General features: G+C 48.2%; 2 protein-coding genes across 5 annotated transcripts; one reads left to right on the top strand and one right to left on the bottom strand.

The window, feature by feature from the left end:
• Window positions 1-1,460: 1,460 nt before the first annotated feature.
• Window positions 1,461-5,341, bottom strand: trappc3 (trafficking protein particle complex subunit 3). Its single transcript, XM_086137432.1, has 5 exons — window positions 5,156-5,341; window positions 4,857-4,954; window positions 3,505-3,604; window positions 2,576-2,758; window positions 1,461-2,025 (listed from the first exon to the last, which is right to left on the bottom strand). Exons 1-5 carry the CDS (start codon window positions 5,324-5,326, stop codon window positions 1,906-1,908), a joined length of 672 nt encoding a protein of 223 aa, XP_085993558.1. The 5' UTR covers window positions 5,327-5,341; the 3' UTR covers window positions 1,461-1,905.
• Window positions 5,342-6,372: 1,031 nt separating this feature from the next.
• Window positions 6,373-14,970, top strand: smap2 (small ArfGAP2). Of its 4 annotated transcripts, none has more exons than XM_086137002.1 (9): window positions 6,377-6,833; window positions 11,949-12,082; window positions 12,242-12,406; window positions 12,470-12,529; window positions 12,594-12,651; window positions 12,831-12,961; window positions 13,021-13,204; window positions 13,300-13,595; window positions 13,851-14,970. In XM_086137002.1, exons 1-9 carry the CDS (start codon window positions 6,728-6,730, stop codon window positions 13,956-13,958), a joined length of 1,242 nt encoding a protein of 413 aa, XP_085993128.1. In that variant the 5' UTR covers window positions 6,377-6,727; the 3' UTR covers window positions 13,959-14,970. The 4 variants fall into 4 exon arrangements, with proteins under 4 accessions (XP_085993127.1, XP_085993128.1, XP_085993124.1 ...); XM_086136998.1 differs by having other exon boundaries at window positions 6,378-6,833; window positions 13,045-13,204; XM_086136999.1 differs by lacking the exon at window positions 6,377-6,833 and adding an exon at window positions 6,903-6,992 and having other exon boundaries at window positions 13,045-13,204.
• The last annotated feature ends 288 nt before the right edge of the window (window positions 14,971-15,258 follow it).

Here is a 15,258-nt window from a genome sequence, read left to right as displayed (position 1 = left end):
CTACTTGTTTTTCGGGTCTATCGATCGGTTTGATGGAAAATCGGCACAGGTTTGGACGTTGACCAAAACGATTTTGCTTTCATTCCGACAGACGTCTGAAGGTTTGATGCCAACGCTGCCCCGCTCTATTTTCAGCTGTTCATAACTCTTTCCACCTTTCGCTTTTGGAGTTATGGCCCAAAAAGTTCATCTTTAGTTTCATCGGACCATGACGCGTTTTCCGACATGGATGCGGGTGATTTGGCTGTGGTCTGATGAGACCAACGCTGAACTTTTTGCCCACAACTGCCCAGGTCATAGGTGACATTGATGGAAATTCTTTATACCGTCTCATTTTTAGCTCACCAAAAAATCTAAATCTAAATCAAAAACATCCGTTTGAACTTGGGTCTGTCAACTCTTCACCTCCACCCTACCTCGGGGCCGGAAATTCACTTGCATCCTTCCTGCAAACCGCACTCGTATACTGTACCGCCCGTCCGTACATTTTGTGTACACTTGTCCAATTCATCGGTGGAATCGTTTGGGAGAATGAGCGAAGGTTTTCACAAGTAAACAAACGCAGCCATCCGTCCCCCGGGTATACGCCTCTCGTTCTGCGAGGTCTAATTCTGCATCAAAACTATTTCCTCGGGGTTCTCCGTCCAACATCCGCATCGCCGGCCCGCGGGGCGTTTCGTGGATACGGCAGCCGAGCGCTCGCCCGATGGTCCGCGGCGCTCGCCGCGTGCCGACGCCAACTCACTTTCTCCTTTAAAATGGGTGCAGATAGGAGCGGGACGAGCCCGAGAGGCGACGTACTGGCACGGGCCACCCGCCGCGGACGGTTCTGCAATATTCATTCATCGACATGATTATCGGATCCTCTCGTTGATCTACTCGGGCGGGTCAAGATAAAACTCCTTCGAATGTGGCACCGAAAGACTCGCGCAATCTTTCTGGTGGGGCGGAAATGCAAAGTGGACTCGTTTCTGCCTCTTGTTGGGGAACAATCGCGACGAAAGAAGGTCTGTTATGTCAACAGTGCTCTCTGGTGGTTATTCCGAGAACTCCGTTTCCTGTCGACCAACCGCATTCTCTGCCCGTTCTTTTTCCCCCAACCCACAATCGAATCCTTTTTTTTCTTTCTTTTATCCTCACATGAGATGTGTTTTGTTTATCCGCGCGCATGTTTTTCTATGCCATCTGTTTGCAGTTATTGACAAGGCGCGCACTCCATCTCAATGGGAAGTTTGTCCGTGACTTCTTGTTAGGGTAAAGCCATTCCCGGGTGTGAGCGGCACAAGCGGCTGCCATTCCCGGAGGACACGCGCACGCCTCGGCGCGTCGGCCTACACAAGCGTTATTGTTTGCCTATGAAGGGCGGGCCGCGGGACCGTTCAAAAAAGGAGACGCCCGCACCAAAAGCACACTTTGTTTGTGTCGAGGGAAAATGTGCTCGAAATTGAAAGCGAAAGACATTCAAAATCAAATATGTTGCATTTATTCACATTAACATCCTGATTTTAACGTGCCGTACAATTGACAGCAATACGCACATTTTAAAAAAAAAACATCCTAATAATAATAACACTAATTATATTAAGCGGCACGTCTGTTAAGGCGCTATTTTTTTCCCAATGTTTTCCAAATGAAGCAATGGGGTTGGGGGGTGGGGGGGAAGCCAGCCCCCTTCAACAGCATCAGACCTGCACTTGAATACAGACTGAATCAAAGGATAAGTTTTTATCCATTGCATATTGAAGGTAGCAGGGCCACACAATGGCGTCGAGATTCATTGTTGTCTCGAGTGAATCAATCGTCTCTTCCGGTCTGGAAAGTGTCATTGGAAGAAAGAAAGGAAAAAAAACCAAAAAAAAAACTTGCTGGCGAGGCAGAATGTTGACCGACTCCCGCGTCATTTTGTCACTCGTCTCCTGCGGGGAGGTTCTCTTCAATCCTCTTGACAAACTTCATCCGGATTTCCGTCACATTGTCCCCCCGCAGTGTGTCCTGGACAAATTTCACATCCACAGCCATTTGGACCTAGAATTTGAAACGTTTGCAATTAGTTTCAAGTTCACTCCTGCCATAATGAACATAAGACATTGCTTTCTAACATATGAACCAAATCCATATCTGGTCGGCGCGTCTCCGCACGGCGCTAATACAATAACGACTGCCTCTGAAATACGATAACGAACGAGAAATGGAACAGGAAACGCATTTTTTAAAAAAAGTTGTTTTCTTTGTTGTTAACTCATTCACTCCCAAAGACGTTTTTAAACGTCTTTTCAGACTTGGTCTAGAATTGGCTGGTACTGAATGAGTTAAAAAAAGTAGCACAACATTGTTTTTAGTAGTCAAACACAAAGCTAGGATTCTGTTCTACGAATGGCGGGAGGCGCAGACGCAGTTCAATGAAACGTTGGACCGGCTATCGGAAAAGTATTCGTCACTCGATGCTGCTGGCGGAGAAAAATGCGACAATGACACGTTATTTGTAGCACGTCATCGTTTTCAGACCAAAGTCCGCTTGGACGTGACGAGCCCGCCACGTTTGTTGTGCGGTGTCGACTCGGCGAGGCGACCTTACCATTTCCAGAGCGCCTCTGAGGACGCCGCACAACAGGTTGGAGTAGATGAGCGCGTTGTGGTTATCGGGCAGCTCCACAAAATCCACCAGCGGGTTGCTCTCCAGGATGAGGGAGAACTCGTCTCCGGCCGGGCTCCAGTTGGTTACGCTGGGGGAGACCCCGAGGTAGGTTTTAAATGCCACCTGGGTGTGTGAATCGCAGAGTGGATCAAAAACACCGCGCTGGAAAATCTGCCGTCATCCGTCATCTTGCGCAGTGTGGGCATGCCCACGGAAAATACTCACTGTGTGCATTATGGAGTTTATTCGACTGTATTTTTTTGGAATGATCCGAACAAGGTTTGTTTTAGCAGCGCCGTGGTTCGATTGCGGCCTGCCGAGTGATGAGAATTTACGGCCTAACGTATACGCGGTGAATTCATTGGAAACAGATGAGAGCCTTGCAGTTGCGCGCGCGGTTCCGCCCGGATTCTTTTTTTTTGTTTTCCTTCTGGGGTCACGAAGGAAAGCCTAACCTTTACAGGACACCGTGGACGAGAAAGGAAGCGAGACGCCAACACGTGTTTCACAGGAAATGGAAAGAGGATCACGTCCCAGCCAGCTGTACCGGCTTGTCATTAAAACCGCGTAATAAAAGGTTTGAGATATTGGACTTTTTGGTGGTGGTGGTGGTGGTGGTGTTTCATGTTTCAGGATGAAATTAAGAGTGCAATGTAACCTTTGCGGGTGAGCTAAATGTCACCACAACTTGAACAATGCAATGTTTGACCAGTTTTTGCACAGCTTGCTTTCAACTGCGGAAAAGAGAGTTTCCCCATTCCTCCCAGTCGGCATGTTCATCAAGCTGCCGTTCTCGAAATCCGATTTATCTGCTCTGTTTGGAAGACGTCCACGGTCACGCTCCGATTAGCCCGGAAGCATCCAATCACCTTAGCGATGACGTCGGCCGTTTCTCGGAAATCCTGACACCTGCCGACGCTGGAGCGCGCCAGGAAGTCCTCGATGAGACGTACTCCGATGTTGTAACCCCTATGAAAGCGAGAAGAGGGGTCGGGGGGGGCGAGGAAGAGAACATCAATTTGATATTTTCCTGTAACGAAACAGAAGAACACATGGTTGGTTCAAACATTTGGCAGGAGATCTTCCTCCCGTCCCCGATGCGCTGGCCGACTGAACCATGTTGACAAACTGATCCGAGGCCAGGAAACAAAGGACGGACGGGAACGCCCGTAATTTGCTTCGAGTTGCCGCAGAGTATGTGCGCTCGTTGCCTCTCGGGGATTTTTGCTTTCAAAACGTCTGGCGAACAGGGCGGCATTGTGGCCTACAGCTTACAGCTTCGATAGAAAGATAGTCGATTCCTCCCGCAGTACTCGCACGTATACGTTTGTGTTATTCATGTACAAATCAACCAACAAAGCGAGAACACAGTACAAAGAGCAGCATTACCGGTGTCGAGCAATACCTAAAATTTGTAGCTTTAGTGTGAAGTGGGAAGCGTAATTATCGAAGGCGATAGGTAATAATAGATTGCGGTAAACCGGTACAGTGGATGGAACGTGACGTTAAACTATTAACAAGAGCGTGACAGAAAATGGATGGATAAGCATTTATCGAACAATGACGACAGCATCGGGAACGTCACGACACAGATGCTGTGCTTTGCATTCATTTTGTAAAGTAGACGCATCTTAAAAGAACAATGTGAACAGAATTTATGGATATAATTACAATGGAAGTTCCACCAGCTGACGTTGATCTGGTATTCTGTAATTATGAAATAGCAACGACAGAATTAACAGTAGTTTTTCCATTTAGTCCACTCTATAAATCAACTTGTATCCAACTTGAACAAAAAAAGCTGCCATCATTCAAACGAGATTCATCCAGCTCCGGGCCAAATTGCAGAACATCGCAGAGTCATGATCAGCTTAAAAGTTACAAATATTGAACATCATTTTTATTTCATCCCCATCAGACTTCTTGAGATCAGTTTGAAAAAGTGCGACCTTACGGTACATTTCAGGATGAAGCTGAAGCTTTTCGGATGAACTCTTCTCAACTGAAGTTATGGGTACAGTACGCGGATTTTAATGTTCACCTCCTTGTTAGAGAACAGCAACATGTGCAAAAAAAAAATTCTGAAGCGCTGAACGGTGGGATATGTGGATTCAAATGTTGAAAAGGTTCTGGATAGTCTGAATAGTGCATTTTTCCCACTTTATACTAAAGCAAAGGGGGGGGCGGTCCATCTATTTGATGCTGCTACTTGCAGACTCACATCTTGTCCAGTTGTTTGTTGACCTCCTCGTCATTTTCGTAATCTTTGCATAGTTGTGTGACCAGGGCTCCGTAGGTCAGCGTGAACAACTCCGAGTTCTGCAAGGAAAGAAGTTACCCAACACGTTAGCTCTCACAATCGAATTTCAATTGGCGTTAATATGAAAACGAGTGAGGACTGAACGAGTAACAAGCACTGTGATAATGAGAGGCAGTGCAAGAACGCATCTTAGGAATGGTTAGCATTGCGCGATCTACATTAGCAACGTTTTAAACATCCTTCAAGAGAGAGATACCTACCATCTTCTTGCTGTCTGTTGTTCGGTTAGATTGCCGGGACATTTTCGTGATAGATGAGTACACAGTAAAAATACGCGTCGATACCAATTCCTTTATTTGTATTTTTAGAGTAGCGTTACGGCTATTTCCGCACTCGCTTCCACCAGCCGGCCAAAATGACAAATAAACCATTTCCGGTTATTCTTGCACAAGAATAGAAAATTTTGCGGCAACGGTAATAAGCAAAGCGCCGAGATAACATACCAAAATCATATTTGAAAAGCATACAACAATTTACGATGACATTATTAGAGGTTTTCTGCAGAACTCGCACTGAGGAAAATAACATATAATAATTATATGTTAGTGTTTTGAAGGAACCTTCAATTTTAGTTCCGTTTACATCTTCATCGCTTGATATTTGTCAAACACGCATTCACTGCCCTCTTGCGTTTAGTAAGAAGAGAAGCAACCAGAAAATGAAACTCCAATGTGTGCAGCCCTTTAACTGACCACATGATGGCAGTGCAGTTAAAATAACCGTAAGGACTGAAGCGTCAATATTCATTATTATAAGGCAGGGCAGAGCGTAGCAAAAACGCTACCTGCCTGCAGCCTTGCGCGGGTTGGATAGTTGCAGTTATATGGATGTTCACCCGCCATATTTAATGTGTCAGATTCGTCCTGTACACTAACGTAAACAATGGAGCTTAAAGTGCACAAAGTCTAGTGCTTTATCTTTGGGAAGACTACATAGTTTGATCAATTCTAGCTAACCGTAAACCAAAATAACCGTAGATCATTTGGAAATACCAGCAATTAAACGCAAACGCGTTTTAGTATGGAGGGCAGTTTCAACAATAGAAAAAAACTTACTTTAGTTATACTGCATCGTCAGAGCAATGAGCTTGATTGTCATTTTCACTGATTCATGTATCCCGCTCTTTTTTCTTTTTTCTCACAATGGCCAAAAAAAATGGTACAGAGTTGCGTTGTATGCTGGGAGAGAATCATAGCATAATTAATACTATTTTAAAATATAAAGGTGATTTGTGTTTAACAATTATAAGGAAGGAAGACATCAACGAAAGCATACCAGAAAAAGGTTTTCAAAAACTGATCGCATCTTGTTCCATTTGATAGTTAATTTGGTCGTGAAGAGGGAAGGATAAGAAAGGCAGCAAATGTCACTTTGCCACATTCAACATGGCAGCGACGTTAACGTACGATGCCGCAAGGCGGAGTCTTTGTATACGCGACGTCTCTGAGGAAGAGCTGCGGTGGAATAATTGCGTGTCTTGCTGTTGATCAATGACATATTTAGTGTGCGCGTATGTGAGGGGTGAGGGTGAAGCTTTTGCGGGACTGTAGAAAAAAAGTCAGTCAGTGGACTTTTTTTTTTTTTTCAAAAATGACATTTAGACGGGACTACATCCTAGTCCTTGCACCTTAACTAAGCCGCATGCTTTTTGCCTTCAAGCCAGTCCCCACCACCCTTATCCTCATCTTCCTCCTCATCCTGTCGAGAAGCGTCAGTGTGCCACTCGCCGCTTCCAGGAATCGAATCAAGGAGGTGAGGTCAACTCTTGCGCGATGATGACGGGCAAATCTGTGAAAGACTTCGACAGATACCAGTCAGTGCTCAACTCTTTGCTGGCGTTGGACGAGAATAAATTCTGTGCGGACTGCGAATCAAAAGGTGGGTCGTCTTGCTGAAAACAACCTGCATTCCGTGCAGTGTGTGTGTGTGTGTGCGTGTATCTCATGGCGAGTGCACTTGAAAGCATCAACCTCGTCCCCGGAAACGTTTAGCCTGAAACAGAAACGCGAGCCCCGAAAATGAATAGAAGAATAGAAAGTAAGGATCGTCTTGTCTTATATTGCTATTAGGGCATCACTCACTCGCGGTAAGAAGCCGGCCGAGAAAGTTGTGATGTAAAATGATCATGCATGTTTTATAACATGCAGTCCTTTTCCAAAGGTGGAAAAAGTACTTCCTCCCTGTACTTTAGTAAGAGTGCAAAACAGTCAAAGTCAAACTGTACTCAGTCAAGAAAAGCAAAAATGCCATTTTGACTCGAGTAAAGTATTTTGCCTTGTCTTGCCTTGCCTTGTATCTTGTTTTGGACTGCGCACGTGTGCCCATTGATTGAGGTGATGGCCTCGATTTGTTAAACCTGTTTTTCCACGTGGGTAAACGCTCCTGTTTTGAACACAAATAGCGAGTCTCAACTCAACTCGACTGTATTTCTCGAGCCATCAAACAGCCATCGCTGCATACAAAGTGCTGTACATGGAGCAACGAACATATATACAACAATAAAGCAATAATCAGTAACAACGATGGTAGTAGGCACCAAACAGTGAAATTAAGATCAAATCTGAGTCATGCTGAGTCAAATGTCAAAGAATACAAGTGAGTTTTGAGGCGGGTGTTCAAAATGGGCAGCGAGTCCCAATCTAAAAAGTTGGGACAAGTGGCTCTATTGGTTGATTTATGTATTTTATCTTTTGGTGAGCAGGAGGAGGGCGGTGGGGGGTCAACAGAGATGCGTGTTTTTTTTTTCCTGCGGCTTGAGTATTGCCATTGACCTGTACGACTTCAGACATTGAGAGACATGATTGGATCGGTGCACCGTTGAGCCTCCCTCACTACTTTGCAGCACTTCCACCCTGGCGCTAAATCCTCCAATGAAAGGCATTGCTGGCATCTTGACGAGAAAATTACGAATGGTGCAATGACTAAGCAGGTTGCAGGTGCACGTGTGTGTGTGTGTGTGTGTGTTTCTTTGCCATTATTTACCCGCCAAATGCAGACTGGAGTCACATGAGTTGCCGGCCTCACAAATATTTAATGAGAATCAGCAAGCAGGCTTTTGAGTGCTTTAATGTTGTGATTTATTCATTAGTCCTTTCCACTTTATCTCACACGAGACAAGATACGATGTTGCTAAGCATGATCATACAGGGGATGAAAAAACTTTCAGGATCTTGTTTGTTGAATCCCTGATGCTAACACGGAATATTTGCTTATTTATTGTCGTGCTTGCTTGTGGATCCGCACCAGAGAGGTGACTCTAATATCGTGACATTTATCTGACAGCAATGTAAGGCGAGCCCAAAATCTTCCAAAAAGCACGTGAGGAAATCTGTTATGATCCCATGAAACGTTAATTGAACGGCCTTTAAATTGGTGGCAAGTGTGCGCCGACTTCCCTTTCGAAACAAGTTGGATGTGACTGGTCAATTCCGAACGCAGCCGCATTAAGAGGGTGTGCAGACTTCTGCAACCCCGTCGCAGTTGTTTAAACGGGGGGTGTGTAGACTTTTTTTCTCCTTCTCGGTTTGAGTGCACGTACCAATGATATCGTGGGGGCCAATCTGATGTTAATATGATGACGTTGGGGGTCGGGCGGGCAAGCACTTGTCTACTGTAAAAAGTACAGATATGCCTTTTCAAATGTAGGGAAGACGAGTACAAAAGGGGTCGGGAATATAAATAGTCAAGTAATGCGCACGCAGTCTGCTGAAAAATCCCATGAGGTACATGAACCAAATATAAGTGCTAATTGTTATTTCCAACATCGCCCCCTCAGTGGAAGAAAAAAGAACTGTACATGGGCGCGCTTGCATGACATGGCATCACTAAAACATGCGCACAACACACATGCGCCCCCTTAAAAGCATTTGTCCGCTCAACATCCGCCTCTCAACTCAACTCATCTTGGTTTGTTGTAATCTTGTTTGCCTGGACAAAGATTACTGCGCGTTTGTCACCTCCCTCCCTCCCTCGGAGCGTTCGCAGAGGAAGTGGCGACACACAAAGCGGCGGCGCATGCAAATCCGCAGGAGAAAAAAAAAAAAGCGCAAGCTGTGAAGCAATCACTGTAAAACACCGTACAGTGAAAGCGTGCGCCCGCTGGTTCTGGAAAACACCACGGCGCCCGTTTCAGTGGGGAAACTTGAGTTGTACGTGGTCACGAGTGTGCAATTTGGAAGTGCAGTGGTAGAAGTCCTCCCTCCGTCCTCACACGTGCGTTTCAAACTCAAAACAGAAGGCTCCCCCTGTAAACAACAACAACAAAAAAACAATTTAAAGTTGGGCAATTCAACAAAATATTTTCCGTTTTTCTGTTGTAGAAATTGTCATTCTCGTATGTCACAACAAAGGGTTGACAGAACTTTTGTCCCTTGGACCGTCCCTCCGACAGTCAAAACAACGCGGCAAATTGATTTGGTCCAAACAACTTGCTTGCTTTGTTGTGCCCACTGACATTGTTCTTGTCCATAATTCATATTTTAAAGTCCTTTTGACTCAAATTGCAGTTTAACTCATTCACTCCCAAAGACGTTTTTATACGTCTTTTTAGACTTGGTCCAGAATTGGATGGTAGTGAATGAGTTAAGCGCCCCCAAAACTACGAGCCGTTTGTTTTTTTTTCGTTCCGTCTCGTGTTGCCGTGGGGACGTCACCTGTTGATGTCCCGCCTCCCGGCCCGCCCCCTCACGTGTCTTCTCTGAGTCAAGTGCCACGAGGGATTTTCCTCTGTGCCTCCCCTTGAGTCACAGAGTCAAGGAGAGGCTGACGCAGCCAAACGGAAGACAGCGGTCCAGAGGGCACACTCCGGCGTATTCTTTTGTTTGCACCCTCGTCTTACAGCGAGGCCCCTCGAATGGCCGGGATACGTTCCAGAAATACCCCAAAACAGCTGAAAAGCCGCCAAACGGCCAGATGGCTCCGTTTCAAATGTACAAGCGCATATTCCGGACAACAAAACGTGAATAAAAGGCCGCCCGGCAATTCGTGAAGGACCACACTCGGTCCCCACATGGCCACGCATATGGTGAGAGTGTGTGGAAATGATCAATGGGGGGCCCACGACAAATGAGAAACCTCGAGAAGGGGCCGCAGATGGGAGGGAGTCCCCCCCCCCCCTCTTTCGGGGATGCCCGGGCTACAATGGAAGGGCAACATTTGACGCAATATCGTACTACACGATGTTCCTTATGTCAATTTACGCATGACAACTCTCGCACGACTCAAGGAAATCCCCGTGTCAAGGCCTTGTACTGGAGCCGCACGTCTGCGGGGGCCATAGGAAAGTAGTGCACGGGCGGGGACAATACGTCCAGCTCGGCGCGCTGGGATTAACTGCTGAAAGTAGCGTTTATCCTTATGGGATGTCGGCTAATGAGCGGCACGCACCCGCAGCCCTCCGGCCAGCGTGCGAGGCTAAAAATGTCTCGCTGCGTTTTGCAAGTCAATCCTCTTCCAAAGTTTTCACTTGTGCGCACGGCGCCCGTCATCGGCGGCATGTGCGTCTATCACCTGCGACCGATGATGTCCGGCGCCGCGCCCGACAGGTCGGGAATCGCCGGCGTAAAGATACCAGATGTATTTGTCGAGGCTGCGACGTTCTGCGATATTTGGGGAGGTCCAAGTAACGCGGCAGATTTAGAGCCCCCGCATTTCATTTCTTTTCCGACTTGGCCTCCTACTCTCCCGACTATTTCCGTTCACGGTAGCCGGAGGCGTACGCGCTTGGAGCAAACGATACATAACGCCTTATGGATCGCCACGGAAGACACGACTGCTGTGCGGTGTGCGGGGGGGGGGGGGGGGGGGGGGGGGGGTTATTCATTCCACGCATGTCCTCCCCCACCTGCGGCCTTATCCGGTTGCTACGCTACACTTACAAACATCCATAATTAGCTTGGCGAGCTGACCTTTGGTGCATGGGACATGCAAGTTATCCCCGACATGCGTGTTTTTGTGAATAACAATAAGGAGGCTGAAGCTAGCCACGGCACTTCATAAGAATACGCGTGACGGTTTTTACTCATTCTACAAATATTGCTGTAGCGTCGTCAGCCGATATAGTTAGGCCACGTATGCAGATTATTTTTTTTCCTTTTCAAAATCTCTCGCGGGCTAGTTAGCGAGCTAGCTTGTATTTATCGAGGTATTCGCGTCATTCAGAATTCGTTAAGGGCGATGGAAGACTCGTGTTTAATTGGTCATGAAGCTAAAGCGGTGCCCTTTTTAATGTGTTGGTTGAATGATCGAGCTTCAGTGGGCTGTGCTAAAACAAACAAAGAAACGGGCCCAATCGGCTGGTTGTATTATGATGATAATCGAAAAAAAAAGGGCTGCGTGGGCTACAAGAGTGCGAAAGTGCAGTCGTTCGCTTGGGACAACAAAAAGGTCAAACTGTGGCCAGGGACAAAAAGAAAAAGAAAAATGGAGCCATGAAAGGATGCGGGGGCCAAAGTGAGTCCTCCGTTCAGGGAGCTTTCCACATATTTGATCATCCGTCACAAGCGTTTGCTGCAGTTAAGCAGGATTTGCGCAGTAATTCTATTATTAGCCGGCGTGACGGCTCACGCTTGAGCCCGACAAGCTTGTCTGCGAAGCTCTCATTTTGTTTTCGCCCGGTTTGTCCCAAAAAAGCCGTTGCTGAAACAACACGTTTCAACCTTCGCCAAAGCGAACTGAGCTTTGGTGAAATGATTCCGGCACGAGGAAGAGGACGGCCTCCCTCCCCAAGTTCTGTACTCAACTTCCTCTTTGGTCGCGAGGTCCGTTTTGAGGAAGTAACCGCGTCGAGGGCTTTCCCGCCACCTGGTGCTGAAAGAAACAGCGCGCGGAAGCAAGCGCCAAACGCAATCCGATTTGTCGCGTGACTCCCCTTCTTATGACTCCCTCCCGTTGCCACGGGAGCGCTTGTGAAGAAGTTGATTCCCCCCCCCCCCCACACCCCCCACCCCCGGAAAGCCGGATACGACGTCACGTCTCTACGGATCTCTCTTCCAGGTCCGAGATGGTCTTCGTGGAACTTGGGCATCTTCATCTGCATACGATGCGCCGGTATTCATCGAAATCTCGGCGTCCACATCTCCAAAGTCAAGTCCGTCAACTTGGACCAGTGGACGCAGGAGCAGGTTCAGGTCGGAGGACGTTTTCTCCGCAGATCTCTTCTGAACAGCGCTTTCGGTCCCGTCAGCCCGAATCCCGACATAGCTCACTTTTTGTCCGGAGTGACTCTGTCCCGTTGTCCCCGCGAGTCAGATTTGACTGAGAAGTCGGTGCCATTGTGCCCACCGCAGTGCGTCCGGGAGATGGGAAACGCCAAGGCCAAGCGCCTCTACGAAGCGTTCCTGCCCGAGTGCTTCCAGCGCCCCGAGAGCGACCGGTCGGCGGAGAACTTCATCAGGGACAAGTACGACAAGAAGAAGTACATGGATAAGGTCATCGATATCCACATGCTCAGGGTGAGTCGGCGTCATCTCGCCGCGAGTGCGGCGGGATCTTGAAAAACGGCGTTCTCGATGCAGAAAGAAAAGAGCTGCGAGAACATCCCCAAGGAGCCGGTTGTCTTTGAGAAAATGAAAATTGTAAGTACGCCGCCGAGCGTTGCCGACGCGCCGCCTCGGCTGAATCCTTTTGTCGTTTCGACAGAAAAAAGAGCTCGGCCCAAAGGCGGACTCCCGATGCGTCGCGGACCTGCTGGGATTAGGTACGGCGGCGCGACTGAAAACCTCGGCGGCGGTTCATCGCTCGACGGTTTCGCTTGATTCGAAAGTCCACCGATTGGAAGACGAGAGTGATTAGTCGATTAAAAGCTGAAAGACGTCGATGCGGAGCGGTAAACTCGCGCTTGGTTGAAAGGGATACAGTATTTGGAATCTGTCTTAGATGCTCCCGATCCAAGTCCTGCGGTGCCCAATGGGGTTCCGGGCAGTCACCAGAGTCCAGCGGGTTCTAATCCGGCGCGCCCTGCCTTGGATCTCTTCAGTCAGCTCTCAGATGCGCCCACTCCTTCCACGGTACGGCATCCGCTGCGCTACTGTCGCACCTTTCGGTTTGGGTCCCGGATCAACTTCAGGCTGCCTCCGCCTTCTCGCCTCAGAGCCGAGCGAGCGCCTCCGTGCCCGAAAACCTCAGCCTCTTCTTGGATCCGCCACCCGGAAAGGCGGAAGGCACGTTCCGGAAACTGTCCAAGGATTCCATCCTGTCCCTTTACGGATCCGCCCCGTCGGTGCACGTTGGCAGTATGGCGCCGTCTCACGGTGAGAGATCCGACCGACTCGCGGGGATGTTCGCGTATACACGGGGGTGATGATGGACGGGATGTCCGCTTTGTTTCGTTTGTTTAATTCCGCAGGCTTATACGTGAACCGAACGGGATACCCGACGCATCCGCACGGCTCTTACCATTCGTTAGCTCAGGCCGGCGGGACGGGGGGAGCCACGGTCATGTCGCGGGTTGCCGCGATGGGCGCGGCGGGACACCCGCATAACACCGTGATGACGTCACAGCAGAATGGCGCAATCCAGATGCAGATGCAGATGCAGCAGCGGGCCGCGGGGTTGATGGGACATTCCGAGGCGGGAGGCTCGGCGGCGTCGGCTCAGCGGCAAGCGCTCGGAGCTCAGCGGCTGCAGTGGAACGTCGGGCAGGCACGTCTTTGTCCTCGCCGGGAAGACCGTTCGGCGCACATCGGGACACCTACTGGGTGGAAAAGAAATGCTGCTGTTGGCAACAGCCCACACCGAGACACTCGCGCACAAACTCACCGACGTCTCACACGCACACCGTAACCCCGCCTCTTAAAGGCTCATGTACACACGATGGGGAAAAATGTTTCAAAAAGCCCGTTTCAATCGGTTCGAGTGGGGGTTTTTTCATAGGTTGAAATATTTTCTGTCTTCCAGATGACTCGGCACGCGTCCGTCATGAATCCATTGGGCTCCGCCACTCAAGCGACGGGAAGCGCCGCGGCCCCGAGTTTAGCGCGCATGACGGCGCATGTCTGGAAATGAATCGCGTCCGCCTCGAAATGAACTTGTGAAGTCCTCAAGGAGAGCCGCGTGGGCGGGACTCTGCGGGAGCTTTTCCGGTTTTCAAGAAGGAAAGAGGAGGAGACGAGAATTGGAAAAGTACGACTACCTCTTCCTCTCTCCTCGGCCCCTTGCCCCAAATCCACTTCCTGCCTCGGCCCAGCTTCGCGAATGTCCACACTTGCCTTCGGAATATTTGGTCAGCGCAGTAACAGGGTCACACATTTTTATATCCAATTTCGGGTTTGTTCAAGTCATCGTCAGCCCGTCGGCATGCGCGGCCACACCGCTAAGATTGCAGCATTGTCGTTGAAAATGGGAGGCAAAGACTTCTTTGGGGCCACTTTAAAGCACAATAAATGTGAATTGGCTCGTGAATGGAGGAATTCGGTCCTACGATGGGTTGAAAGGCCAACAAAAAATTCAATTGGAGTCAATCCGTCAACAACGGCAAAGCTCATTTCGGGTCCGAGCTGAGAGATTTCATGTTGATGAGTTCCTACATGCGGGGAATTGATTTGAATGTGCCCAGCACATCTGCCATCTGCATCTGCAAGAGACCTGAACTCGATTTTGGCACGCCAACGATAAAAACGGGTTTTTTTGGGGATCGGACACTTCCACGGAACTGCATGACGGGAATGTTGCTACAGCGGTGATGTTGTGTTCATCTTCTTCTTGAGACGACCAAAAAAAAAGTTGAATGGCAAATGTTGCACTGGAGGTGATGTTTTGCGTTTTTCTCCTCCTGTTATTATGTCTTTGAATCCAACCATTCAAATTGTCGTGATTTACTGTTTCCTACACGCGACTTTACAAGAATATTTTTGTTGATTTGTCGTTTTCCAATACAACCCCCCCCCCCCCCCAAAAAACAAACCACTTTGTGATGGACAAATCAACGTATTTGTTTCTTTGTTTGAAGCGCGCAAAGAGCACCCGAATGTCTAATTCTGTTTGGAATGTGTTGCTGACTAAACGCATGAAAACACGATTGTAAACGTCTCCTCTTTTTTTTCCCTTTGCGGCTCTCGTTTATGTCGATTGTGGTTCGCAAACAAGATTTATTCGTTGTTGATTTTTATTTTTATTTTTTCCAGACGGTATACTTTGTCTAGTGTCCTATTTACACGAGATGAGAATATCGGTAAAACAAGACACTGTGTGGAAACGGAGTGCTTAAATATTGCTCTGAGTACATGCTGTCTTTTTAGTTAAGAATTCGATTCTGGGCTCGGTCGCCTTTTTTTTTTTTTTTTTTGAATGATGTCGCCAGTCTGCC

Source organism: Hippocampus guttulatus, chromosome 18 (assembly GCF_054856545.1).
Source record: "Hippocampus guttulatus isolate MCC_2025c chromosome 18, RoL_Hgut_1.0, whole genome shotgun sequence".
Classification (NCBI taxonomy): domain Eukaryota; kingdom Metazoa; phylum Chordata; class Actinopteri; order Syngnathiformes; family Syngnathidae; genus Hippocampus; species Hippocampus guttulatus.
This window is presented reverse-complemented; position numbering and strand designations above follow the sequence as displayed.